The sequence below is a fragment of the Rhinoraja longicauda genome, chromosome 5 (assembly GCF_053455715.1).
Source record: "Rhinoraja longicauda isolate Sanriku21f chromosome 5, sRhiLon1.1, whole genome shotgun sequence".
NCBI classification, from domain to species: domain Eukaryota; kingdom Metazoa; phylum Chordata; class Chondrichthyes; order Rajiformes; family Arhynchobatidae; genus Rhinoraja; species Rhinoraja longicauda.
Window position 1 is genome coordinate 24,776,726 of NC_135957.1, and position 13,786 is coordinate 24,790,511.

Genomic DNA, 13,786 nt, shown 5'->3' on the forward strand with positions numbered 1-13,786 from the left:
AACAGTCCTTGGGACATTTTGTTCCTTTAAATTCACTGGAGTTGATTTGTGCACAATTTTGTCAATACATCATTTAGACTTTGTATACTACTGTTATGTTTCAACGACAAGTCCAAAGTTTTAAAAACATAGTGAATAGGGTTTTTTAAGGAAAAAGTAGCCTAGCACCAAGGGCAAAGATTTAATATGTTAAGTCTGTTCCACTCAGACTTTACAGAGCTGAAATCTCAAAGATTCAAAGATTTCCCAGTTAAACAAACATTTATGCACATGATGTGCAGGCATGCAGCATGGGAGGCTTTCACTGTAAACAATTTTTCTTTTGAAGGAAAGGTGCGTGTAAATAAAAGCTATTCGTATAAAATTACCCAAGTCAAAAGGCAGACAGGAAGACCTCTATAAATTTAAATTACTAAACAACTCAGGTAAAAATCACCAACATTTGCATTCTAGGACAGCAGCTTGATTATCAAAAGTTTATCAAAATAGTGCTTGACAAATTCTCCAAAAGCATTAATCTTTCTCCAGAGCTTTTTGTTTGCTTGACCCAGGATAAATATGTGAATTTTCAATCATGGCAATATCTTATTACAGTCAAGCTACCTCTCAAATTGAAAAGTAGCTTCTAGGACACCAAAATTCCAGTCAAGCAAAGTCAATCAGGACAAGTTTGAATTTTTGCACGAAATTATAGAAATTATTTAAAATAATTCAGTTTAAATTTATTATCCTGAAAGAGGTAAATATCTATGCCAACACTATTTGACATTTATTGTCAAATCACTATTTGACAATAAATGCTTGATTGTCATGAATTTCCAAAACGTTTCTTCCAATTGTAGATTCAAATTAAGAGGCATCCTAAAATTCATGGGTCCATGCCAATGTTTATGCTCTGATTCACCCACCTTCCATCTTTCTCCCATCTAAATCTAATCGATGTAACATTACATCCTTCTCCCTCACATATTTGTCCAGTCTGAATTAATCTCCCCTAATGACTTCAACCACTCCCTATGATAAGAATCTCACATTCTCATCAGGTAAAAGTAGTTTCTTCCAGTTCCTTATTGAATTTCTTGTTTTTCTGTATCAGAGATATAGAGTTCCTTAAACAGGAAAGGTGGAATGTGCTGGACTAAATGCCCAGTCTTGGGAGATGAAAGAAAGCTCAGCACCTCTCTACCTTAATTCAACTAAAGTGCCTGTTATGTAGGGTCAGCCCAAAAAGGACACTGGGAACCTGATGGATTCCGTAGTTACTCTTAGAGAATATGGCGCTCACAATTATTCTCACCGAACAGAAGGTCGTCAAGAATCAATGTAAAGCTACCTCGCCATCCTCATCACAAATCATTTTGGGGTCAAGCAAATATCTGCTGACATGTGGTCGTATGACATGTGAGTATTCACCTTATGTCATTTAACTGATAGGACTAGGATTTCCAGATCTCACCGATAACATACCCATGAGTTCTAAGCACCAGATATCTCTACTTCAAGTTGGAAGCAATCCACTTGCAATTTTTTGTAAAAAAAGGGCAAATGACCAAAAAAATCCTAACTGAAAATGTTATTTTTCCCAGTATAACAATTACCACCAAGTATCAAATTTCAAATAGAGGACTGGTGCTAATCAACTGTTCCATTTGAATGACTGGGAAATCAAACTGACTAAAATGTAATAATTGAAATGTGTTGCATCAGCACCTTTTATGATTGCTTTTGTTTTTCTCTATAAAGAAAGTAGTTATATTATTTCAGGTGAAGGAAACAAGGCCAATCACTTTAAAGAGAAGTCGTCTTAAACCAAAGTTTATTATTCGATTTGACAGAACATCCATTTCTTTCACAAATCTGGATTGTCCTTGCAATCCAATTTCCATTGCCGTCATACACTTCCAATAACCCATTCTCTCGTGAATTTCACGATGGCAACTATTTTCCTTGTGAATGTTGGAATAATCAAATTATTAAATGCATTTAAATATTACATTTCCCAGTTCTAGCATATGTAATTACTCTTGGTTTCCTGTCAGACAAAACTGGCCTGAAAGTGAGGGATAGTAAACAGAAATTGTTTCTGTATCGAATGCAGTAGACCAGGTTGTAAGATGTACCACATGTGCTATCGCTTTCATTTTGTGGAGCACCTATCCTCTGTCTACAAAGGCAATCTTGAGCTACCAGTTGCAGGTCATATTAACTTTCTTTTTCATTCCTACGTCACCTCTCAACATATTTAGGCATGGATTGACAGTGTCTGTGGTGTTATGCTGAAACTGAACATAGTATCATCATCAACAAACAACCCCATCTCGAATCTTACATTGAAGTTAGTGTCATTGATAAACTAGCTGAAGTTGGACAGACCAACAAAATTGTTACTGAACCGATGTCCTTTTGAAAAACAATCACCCTCACTTGCTCCACGTACATTTTTAGCCTGTGGGGTTTTGATTCAATGACTTCAGTTGTACAAGGATTTTTTAGTAACACACTGAAAGCACAAGGCCTCACATGCCACTTTCCAAATATAGTTTGTTCTTCCATGTTTGGTGCAAAGAGAAAATGCAGTCAGGAGTCAAGTACACCACGGCAAAAGCCAAACTGGGAATTGGTTAACAGATGAATAAAAAATGTCTTCATTTGCACTGTCAACACTATATTCCAATACTTTTGGATTTATTTGTCATTTAATATGCCTTTAATATGCCTATAAAGCTGCAGCAAGAAAGAATTTCATTGTTCTGGCCACATTTCATATTACAGTTAAACACGTTTGACTCCTGAGTATGAGTGATAGAAAGGATAGTGACATTGGCTGGAGTGTCCATGCAGACACCTCACTATGCCCTTTCCCTCCCCCCCACCTCCCCCTCACTTTGCTCATGTCCCATCAACTCTCATTGGTCTTAAGGACAGTAATGTTAGTGATTTAGGACATGCGAAGGAAGGTAGGAACATTGGCTAAGGTTCTCTGAGCATGACAACATTAGGCTGTTTCTTGGTTAGTCTTTGGGCAGGGTTTTCAATTTTGGGATTAATCGCAAACGTGTGTGATGATCAGAGTCACCTGATTTGGACATACTTTTGTTGCTTCTGAATCCTCTACTGAAATTGACATCAGGCGGCCTATCTGGTTTTATGATGTTTTAATGTAGAATATGGGACAACAATATTTGCTTCTACAAAAGAGAAACTTAGCGGGCCTAGTAACATCTATGAAGGGAATGGACAGACAATGTTTCTGATCAGGACCCATCTTCAGACTTGATTGGTGAAGGGGGGAAATCTGGAAAAGAGCGGACCAAAGCCAAGCGAATGTTGGGTGGATATAGGCAATGTGGGGGGATTGGTGGATAGCTGAAGTGACAAAGGCCAGAGGTGAACAAGAGACAAAAGGCTGTGAGACAAGAAAAGAAAATTAGTGAAATGTAAAGCTGGGGGGGGAGGGACAGATGGAAGGGGAAAGTGGAAAGAGGGAGGGATAAAAGATAAATATGGATTTGAGGATGGGAGATTAACATGAGAAGAGATGAGCAGAGTGACTGAGGTGGTTGGAGATGATGGGAAAATGTGTGTGTACTGGGCTACCCTCCATCCCATTCATACATAATTTCTTGTTCTTTTAGGAAATTTTTCCGGCAAGTTATTTTCAATTTTCATTCCAGAAATACACACGTAGGAACAGCTGCTCTTATCATTTATAATTATGCATTAAACAATGGGAAAAGTTTACTCATACATACGTGGGGAAAATAATGCTAACCCAAATCAATACCACTGAATAGCAACATGCAAGTGGAAGTATTTTACAAGCAGATTTAATGTCTTCACCTTGGAATTATTTAAGTTTCCGGTGTTTTTCAAAAGCCTTATGTTCAATACTGTATTCTCAGCTAATTGACACGATTATAGTCATAAACATATAAAAGCTTACTATTGCCATTCCCTTTTCCACCATGCCAACTGTTTTATCGTTATCTAATTGAACATTGATAACATCCCCATCTGCTTACTGTTTGCTCAGTCATAGATTTCCAATCTGTTCATTTTTCTTGCTTTCATGGGGGTATTTGTTCCTTTATTCATAATTATCATATTTAAGTTAATCAAATTTTGCACATACTCTATGTAGGTACATCATGCAAAAAAAACTTACCCCTTGCTCATCAAGTTTCAACAGCTGTTCCATTACTTTGGGGGAACTTGAAGCCACTCTAAGGCACTGGATGTTCAATTCAGGTATCACGTACTCCAGCACCTCCTTTATGGGCAAACCTCGAGCTGTCCCATGTCGAGCAGTGGATGCTACAGCATCTTCCAAAACGGCTCCTCTCAAAGTAGAAAGCTAAATGAAGAAGAAAATTATTATTTCCACAAATTAGTTTTGTTTGTAGTAACAAAGATTATATAGTCTATTAATATATGAAAGTATATGGGATTTCTCATGATAGTTTTGGCCGAACTGTTCTTGTTAGATGTTTTCTTTGAAGTCAGAACAAAGCTGAAAGATGACGCCAGAGCATTTTATGACAGTATTGTTAGGATTGAAATAAGAACCTCCAAGTGTTTATCTTTTAATTTACACATTGTCTTCCTTACATTTTTACAGCACGGAAGGAGTCATATCAATGTACTGCTCTCTGCAAGAGCAATGCCATATTAATCCAATGCTTTCTGTCAAAGCAAACCCAAACTAATTCCATTGCCCAGTGTCTGTTAGGGCAATCCTACACAAATCTTACTGCCTGGTCCTCAAGATAAGCAATCCAAGTCTCAATTCCACTACCCAATGCTCTCAGCTGGGCAATCCCAAACTAACCCTACTGCCTAATGCTGTCTGCTAGGGTAATCTTAGACAAATCCTACTGCCCAGGTCTCTGTGGGGAAAACCTAGATTAATCCCCAGCTTTGATCTCTGTGCAAAAGCAATCACAGACACATCCCAATGTCCCATAATATATCTATATTATATTACTAAAACTCTCATCTTGTAGTTTTGTACATATATATTTGTCTGTGTTCCCGAAATACAGCCAAAATGGTACACGATAGCGCGACAATTTTAGGCTCACCTTACTCATCATTGTCCTGCAGTTCAAATGGTTGTTATATTCTTTAAAGTTTTTCACTTTTCCACTTACCCTGCCCGTTAGCCGCGCCTGGGCAGTAATACCTCCGTGTTTGACGTCACAATGGGAACCCAACGTGTCTGCGCCTGCGCAGTTGGGGCCCGTTGATCTAATACTTACGTAAGATGGCCGCCGGATCCGCGCGTGCGCAGAACCCAACGTGTCCGTGTCTGAGCAGTTGGGACCCATTGACCTAATACTTATGTAAGATGGCCGCTGGATCCGCGCTTGCGCAGTTGGGGGAGGGTTGCCACTCGGAGAGGGGCGGGACCCGCCCGAGTGACGGGATTGGTGGCCAATGAGATGGGGTGGAGAGCTCTCCTGCTGCTGGCCGTCGTGATGGCCGCCTGGGGCCGGGGTGAGTGGCTCCCTCTCCCCTTTCCTCTCCCCCCTCGCCCGCCCCCGGCCCTGGAGGAGTTTTAAGGAGGGTTGAGGGGGGATGGAGTAGGTGAGTGTTTTCAGTTGGGGGAGGGTTGCCGGGCCCGCAGGAGAGGCTTGGAAGGAGGGTTGCCGGGCCCGCAGGTGAGGTTTGGACCCAACGGGTCCATGCCCAGCTAGTCCAAGATAACTTTCTCTGGTGGAAATTCCTGTCATATAGCCCATATCCTGGAACCTGTGATTCCAATTTTACCTACACTTAAGTGGTGTTTTCTTTGGAGTTTGATTCTGACACCCATTGACCCCCCCCCCCCCCCTCTTCATTATAAACCTACAAGGGTTATCCCCATTTTATTCTGCAAATATTTTTTCAGTCTTTGGGTCTGTGCCTTATAGGCTTTGACATTATTCCGGTTTTCTCATTGAAATCAGCATCTTAAGAAATGCTCTTTAGAAGAGAGTTCAATCTTTAATAGCACAGCTATCGTTAAAAGATAGGCAGAGGCTAAAGGCAGAAGCTGAAAATGAGAACAATAATCATACGCAACAAACAGGGCAGGTTGGAGGTGGTTTGTATAGGAGGATCAAACATCAATTTTTAAGAAGTTACTTGGCAATTCCTGATTTTAAATTTTACTGATCATTTGCAAACAATTGTAAAGTTGTGCAGCATAATTCCACAGGATTTCCAGAACCAAAAAAGAATTTAAAAAAAACAACTACCTCACTCCTTTAATACAAGGCATTTAATTGGCCAAAACCCCATACTTATGAAAGGAACTATTAGGACCATTGAAGAGATCTTCCAAGTGCTACCTCCTCTGGGCATTAACTGCGTCACTTTCCCCAATCAGCTCTCCTCTGCATTTGGCTCTTAGCAGGACTGACCTTCATGGTTTTTAGGCTGCAGATGTCTCAGCAGTGCTGAAGAATTCATGAGGTGCGGTAAGTGGTTTGTTACTAGATCACCTCTGCTCCTTCCACCCACTATGTTTTGTAGGTCACGGGTTTTTTGTTAGAACTCAACTTTCAGACACCTGTGGGTCTTCCTCCTCCATAAGCAATGAGATGTAATGGTGTTCCTTTGCAGAGAACCTTGCCAGAGGGGCTCACCACTGATATACTTAATTGTGCCATCCAACCTGATGGCTTCTCACGTCACAGATCTGCGGCTAACTTAAATGAGTATGCCACCGCCATGACTGACTTCATCACCTAGTGCATTGTGGAATGTTTGCCAAAGACGACAATCTGAGTGTTTTCCAATCGGACCAGTCTCACCACTCCCTCTTCTCCCCTCTCTCAACAGAAACCTGAAACACACATAGTTTCTTTTCAGCTGTTATCAGGGAATTGAACCATCCTCTCACCAGCTAAAGTGTGGTCCTGACCTATCTTTGAACTATCTTTAATCGGATTTTATCTTGCCTGAATGTTGTAGCTTTTATCCATTATCTGTACACTGTGGGTGGCTTGATTGTAATCATGTTTAGTCTTTTATTTGACTGGATAGCATGCAACAAAAGCTTTTCACTGTACCTCAGTGCACATGACAATAATAAACTAAACTAAAATAGAACACCTTGCTTTTACAGTTAATTTGCTCCCTGTTATTCTCATTAAATTAGTCTGTGATTTCTGGTAGTAACACGATCATTATGGTGGACTTCATTGCAAAGCTAAAACTGTGGACCATCTCATACACGTGAAAGCTGTGGTGGCGAGTATATAAATTAATTACATACTTCATATTGTAATTTCCCCAGTGTGGGACGAATAAAGGAATATATTATTGGTTTGAGAGAGGTAAGACACAGACTCCTCAGAACAGTTGCCTTTGTATGAAATTGATGGTTACATTTTACCTAGACTTGTAAATTTGGGTGATGAAGCAATGGCTTGGGTTGAAATCTCTACATTTAAAATTCACATATCATTTGATTTTAACAATTCAATCTGGCCCCATGACTTGGTAAAATGGTCACAAGGAAGTTATAAACTGTGTCTCGCTGGTAGTTCAAGAATTTAAAGCATGTGCACACAGTCACTGACCATGTAGAGTGCACTGACACAGTCTTGGCATTTGATATAATCCTCGTAATCGGCAAACACCTTGAACCTGCGGAAGGCCAGAGTGGTGGAGTGAGAGTAGAACACAGAATGTTGGAGGAACTCAGCGGCTCAGACAGCATCTCCCTCACTACCTCACTCAATCACCTCTCCCTCTCGCTCCCCTCTCCCTCTCACTCCCCCTCTTTTGGTGAGCCGGACATCAGATAATAATTAGAAATCACTTCTACTTCATACAAGGATAATTAATAAAACTCTCATCTTGTTTGTCGCTTTGCTAGTTTGATTGTACGTACCTGAAATACAGCCAAAACGGTACACGATAGCGCAACAATTTTAGGCCCACCTTACTCACCATTGGCCGGCGGTTCATATGGTTGTTATGTTTTAAAGGTTATTCAGTTTTTAAACTTTTTAAATCACTTTTCAAACTTTAATAAATTCCTTTTCCACTTCCCCTGCCCGTCAGCCGTGTTCGACGTCACAATGGGAAGCCAACTGGTCCATGCCTGCGCAGTTGGGGCCCGTTGATCTAATACTGATGCTCCCCGACGTACGATGCTTCGACTTACGATACTTCGACTTTGCGATGGTGCAAACGGCATCTTACGTCACAGCGGGAACCCAACGCACTTGTATTGATCTAATACTTACGTAAGATGGCCGTTGGATCCGCGCGTGCGCTCAAACGCGCTGGTTGTCCGCCGGGGCTTGTTCCCGCTCAATCACCGTCACCATCGAGCTGCCGCTGCAGGAGAGGTTTGCATCAACAGGTCCACGGGTCGCTCTGGACGCCGCGATGGCTGTCCAGGGCCGGGGCGAGTGGCTCCCTCTCCCCTTTCCGCTCCCGCCTCGCCCACCCCCAGGGGAGACTCCCCAGCCGGCAAAGGGTCCCCAGCCGGCAAAGGGTCCACTGGTCGTCAGTTGGGGGAGGGTAGCCAGGCCCGCAGGAGAGGTTTGGACCCAACGGGTCCACGCCCGGCTAGTGATTTAATAAAATTTTATAAGATGGCTTCTCAGCCTCCTTGATTAGTACAGGTGTCAGAGGTTATGGGGGGAAGGCAGGAGAATGGGGTTTCGAGGGAGAGATAGATCAGCCATGATTGAGTGACGGAGTAGACTTGATGGGCCGAATGGCCTCATTCTACTCCTATCACTTATGATTCTACACACCAGGGATAAGAGACATAACCTGTCCAGTCTCAAACACTCCAGACCCAGTAATATCCTCGTAAGACTTTCTTGTACTTTTTTCAGTTTAATGACATTCTAGCAGGGTAACAGAACTGTGCACAGTGCAGCAAATGCAGCCTTCCTGCACAAAATTGCAGAGGGTTGTGGACGCAACCGCAGACTATCACACAAAACAACCTTCCTTCCATTGACTCCATCTCCATCAGCATAATGAAGGACCAGTCTCACACACCCTCTTCTCCCCTCTCCCATCAGGCAAGAGGTACAGAAGTGTGAAAACACGCACCTCCAGATTCAGGTACAGTTTTTCCCCGGTTATTATCAGGCAAGTGAACGATTCTCTCACCAGCTAGAGTGCGGTCCTGACCTACCATCCACCTCATTGAAGATAGACACAAAATGCTGGTGTAACTCAGCATCTCTGGAGAAAAGAAATAGGTGAAGATTCGGGACTTGAGTCTGAAGTCAACCTGAAACGTCACCTATTCCTTTTCTCCAGAGATGCTGCCTGACCCGCTGAGTTACTCCAGCACTTTGTATCTATTTTTGATGTAAATAGCATCTGCAGTTCGTTCGTACACCTCATTGAAGATCTTTGAACCATCTTTAATCGGACTTTATTCGACTTCAGTGTTATATCTTTGCACTAAATGTTGTACTGTTTTTCCTTTACCTGGGGACGGCTTGATTGTATTCATGTATAGTCTTTCCTTTGACTGGATAGCAGGCAAACCAAGCTTTTCACTGTACCTCGGTACACATGACAATAATAAACTAAATTAAACTAAACCTGTATAAGTGAAATATATTATGTATCTGACCAATGAGGCAAGCTCATTCTTCACCATCCTTGTCTACCAGTGTTGTCATTTCATGGAGCTGTGTACGTATGTCTCTATTTACTACGGGGGCCGATGAGAATGAAGGGGGGGACCTGGCAAGGGGGCCCCTGTGACCACGTACGGCAGCAGACCTAATTCACTGCTGCAATGAGAAGATAAGACTGGTTAATGAACTGTTTGTAACTTTATCAGCATCAGAATCGTGGTGACTCTTTGTGTACTGTCTAGGTGAGGCATTTCACTGTACCTAGGTACATGTGACAATAAAGTATCATTGAATCATTTCACCATTGGTCTGTCTCTCTGTTCTACATCACTTCCCAGGGCCTTATCATTTAGTGTAATTCCTGCCCTTTTTTTCCCCAACAAAACACGATGAAATCCCACCTGCCATTGTGTAGGAAGGAACTGTAGATGCTGGTTTACACCAAAGATAGACACAAAATGCTGGAGTAACTCAGCTAGACGGGCAGCATCTCTGGAGAAAAGGAATGGGCAACATTTCGGGTCGAGATGACGTTTTGGGTCGAGCCTCTCTCTCCTCTGACTCAGTCTTCAGAAGGGTCTCGACCCGAAACGTCTGCCATTCCTCCTCTCCAGAGATGTTGCCTGTCCTGCTGAGTTGTTACATATGCCATTCCTCGGCCCATTTGATTAAGATCTCATTGTAATCATTGCTAACCATCTTTGCAACCCATTTGAAGATGAAGTCTGAAGAAGGGTTCCGACCCAAAACGTCACCCACCCTTTTTCTCCAGAGATGCTGCCTGACCCACTGAGTTACTGCAGTCTAGCTTTGCAGTCAACCGCACCACTGATTTTTGTGTCATCTACAAACAGGGACAGTCTCCAAGTATCGGAAATCCACAAATGTAATGCCTCTGTTTAGGAAGGGAGACGGTCGCTAAAACAGGTAATAACATATATAACATATAACATATATAACAACTACAGCATGGAAACAGGCCTGTCCGGCCCTACCAGTCCATGCCGATCATTCTCCCTGACCTAGTCTCATCTACCTGCACTCAGACCATAACCCTCCAATCCCCTCCTATCCATATACCTATCCAATTTACTCTTAAATAATAAAATCGAGCCAGCCTCCACCACTTCCACCGGAAGTCCATTCCATACAGCCACAACCCTCTGAGTAAAGAAGTTCCCCCTCATGTTACCCCTAAACCTTTGTCCCTCAATTCTGAAGCTATGTCCCCTTGTTGGAATCTTCCCCACTCTCAAAGGGAAAAGCCTACCCACATCAACTCTGTCCGTCCCTCTCAAAATTTTAAAAACCTCTATCAAGTCCCCCCTCAACCTTCTACGCTCCAAAGAATAAAGACCCAACCTGTTCAACCTCTCTCTGTAGCCTAAGTGCTGAAACCCAGGCAACATTCTAGTAAATCTCCTCTGTACCCTCTCCATTTTGTCGACATCCTTCCTATAATTTGGCGACCAGAACTGCACACCATACTCCAGATTCGGCCTCACCAATGCCCTGTACAATTTCAACATTACATCCCAACTTCTATACTCGATGCTCTGATTTATAAAGGCAAGCATACCAAACGCCTTCTTCACCACCCTATCCACATGAGATTCCACCTTCAGGGAACAATGCACAGTTATTCCCAGATCCCTCTGTTCCACTACATTCCTCAATTCCCTACCATTTACCCTGTACGTCCTATTTTGATTTGTCCTACCAAAATGCAGCACCTCACACTTATCAGCATTAAACTCCATCTGCCATCTTTCAGCCCACCCTTCCAAAAGGCCCAAGTCTCTCTGTAGACTTTGAAAATCTACCTCACTATCAACTACTCCACCTATCTTAGTATCATCTGCATATTTACTAATCCAATTTGCCACACCATCATCCAGATCATTAATGTAAATGACAAACAACAGTGGACCCAACACAGATCCTTGGGGCACTCCACTAGACACTGGCCTCCAACCTGACGTACAATTGTCAACCGTTACCCTCTGGTATCTCCCATTCAGCCATTGTTGAATCCATCTTGCAACCTCACTATTAATACCCAACGATTTAACCTTCTTAATCAACCTTCCATGTGGAACCTTGTCAAATGCCTTACTGAAGTCCATATAGACAACATCCACAGCCTTGCCCTTATCAATTTCCCTGGTAACCTCTTCAAAAAATTCAAGAAGATTAGTCAAACATGACCTTCCAGGCACAAATCCATGTTGACTGTTTCTAATCAGGCCTTGATTATCCAAATAATTATATATATTGTCCCTAAGTATCTTTTCCATTAATTTTCCCACCACAGACGTCAAACTAATAGGTCTATAATTGCTAGGTTTACTTTTAGAACCTTTTTTAAACAAAGGCACAACATGCGCAATGCGCCAATCTTCCGGCACCATCCCTGTTTCTAATGACGTTTGAAATATTTCCGTCATAGCCCCTGCTATTTCTGCACTAACTTCCCTCAATGTCCTAGGGAATATCCTATCAGGACCTGGAGACTTATCCACTTTTATATTCTTCAAAAGTGTCCGTACCTCCTCTTCTTTAATCCTCCTAATTTCCATCACTACTCTACTTGTTTCGCTTACCTCACATAATTCAATATCCTTCTCCTCGGTAAATACCGAAGAAAAGAAATTGTTTAATATCTCCCCCATTTCTTCCGGCTCAGCACATAGCTGTCCACTCTGACTCTCTAATGGACCAATTTTATCCCTCACTATCCTTTTGCTATTGACATATCTGTAGAACCCCTTGGGGTTTACTTTTACATTACTTGCCAAAGCAGCCTCATATCTTTTTTTCGCTTTTCTAATTTCCTTTTTAAGATTCCTTTTACATTCTTTATATTCCTCAAGAACCTCATTTACTCCCTGCCGCTTATATTTATTGTATATCTCCCTCTTTTTCCGAACCAAGTGTCCAATTTCCCTGGAAAACCACGGCTCTTTCAAATTATTATTCTTTCCTTTCCACCGAACAGGGACATAAAGACTCTGTACTCTCAAAATTTCACCTTTAAATATCCTCCATTTCTCTATTATATCCTTTTCATAAAACAACAATTTCCATTTCACTCCTTTTAAATCCTTTCTCATCTCCTCAAAATTAGCCTTTCTCCAATCCAAAATCTCAACCCTTGGTCCAGATTTGACCTTCTCCATAATGATATTGAAACTAATGGCATTATGATCACTAGACCCAAAGTGCTCCTCAACACATACCTCCGTCACCTGACCCATCTCATTTCCTAACAGGAGGTCCAACACTGCCCCTTCTCTGGTAGGCACCTCTACGTATTGCTGCAAAAACTATCCTGCACACATTTTACAAACTCCAAACCATCCAGCCCTTTAACAGAATGTGATTCCCAGTCTATATACGGAAAATTGAAATCACCCACAATCACCACTCTGTGCTTACTACTAATATCTGCTATCTCCTTACATATTTGCTCTTCCAATTCTCGTTCCCTATTTGGCGGTCTATAATACACCCCTATAAGTGTTGCTAAACCTTTCTCATTTCTGAGTTCCACCCAAACAGCCTCCTTAATCGAGCCTTCTAGTCTGTCCTGCCAAAGCACTGCTGTGATATCCTCCCTGACAAGCAATGCAACACCCCCACCTATTGCCCCTCCGATTCTATCACATCTGAAACAATGAAATCCTGGAATATTTAATTGCCAATCGCAACCCTCCTGCAACCATGTTTCACTGATCGCCACAACATCATACTTCCAGATGTCAATCCAGGCTCTAAGCTCATCCACCTTTCTTACAATGCTCCTAGCATTAAAATATACACATTTAAGGGACCCATCATTTCTTATTCTCAGTTTATTTCTTTTCCTTTCTTTCTCTCCTACATATTGGGTCTGAGTGTTTCCCTTTTCTGCCTCCTGCCTCACACACTGCCTATCAGTGGTAATCACAGGTGTCAGACCCGAAGAAGGGTCTGACCTGAAAAGTCGCTTTGTCCATTCCCTCCACAGATGCTGTCTGACCCACTGAGTTCCTCCAGCACTTTGTTTCACTCAAAATTCCAGCATCTGCAGTCCCTTGTGCTCCACTGTCCACATCCACTCCACAGTCAATAATTATCCGCTCACCTATTGCTGTGTGTGAGATCTTGCTGCACACAAATTGCCCCACGCGACCATA

General features: G+C 42.1%; 1 protein-coding gene across 8 annotated transcripts in view; it reads right to left on the bottom strand.

Moving 5' to 3' along the window:
• Positions 1-13,786, bottom strand: part of LOC144593494 (signal-induced proliferation-associated 1-like protein 2) — a 389,226-nt gene that overhangs the window by 224,665 nt on the left and 150,775 nt on the right. For all 8 annotated transcript variants that reach the window (XM_078399153.1, XM_078399151.1, XM_078399145.1 and 5 more), the window contains one exon: positions 4,166-4,354. In XM_078399153.1, the coding sequence (XP_078255279.1) occupies positions 4,166-4,354 (189 nt within the window). The remainder of the gene's footprint in view (positions 1-4,165; positions 4,355-13,786) is intronic.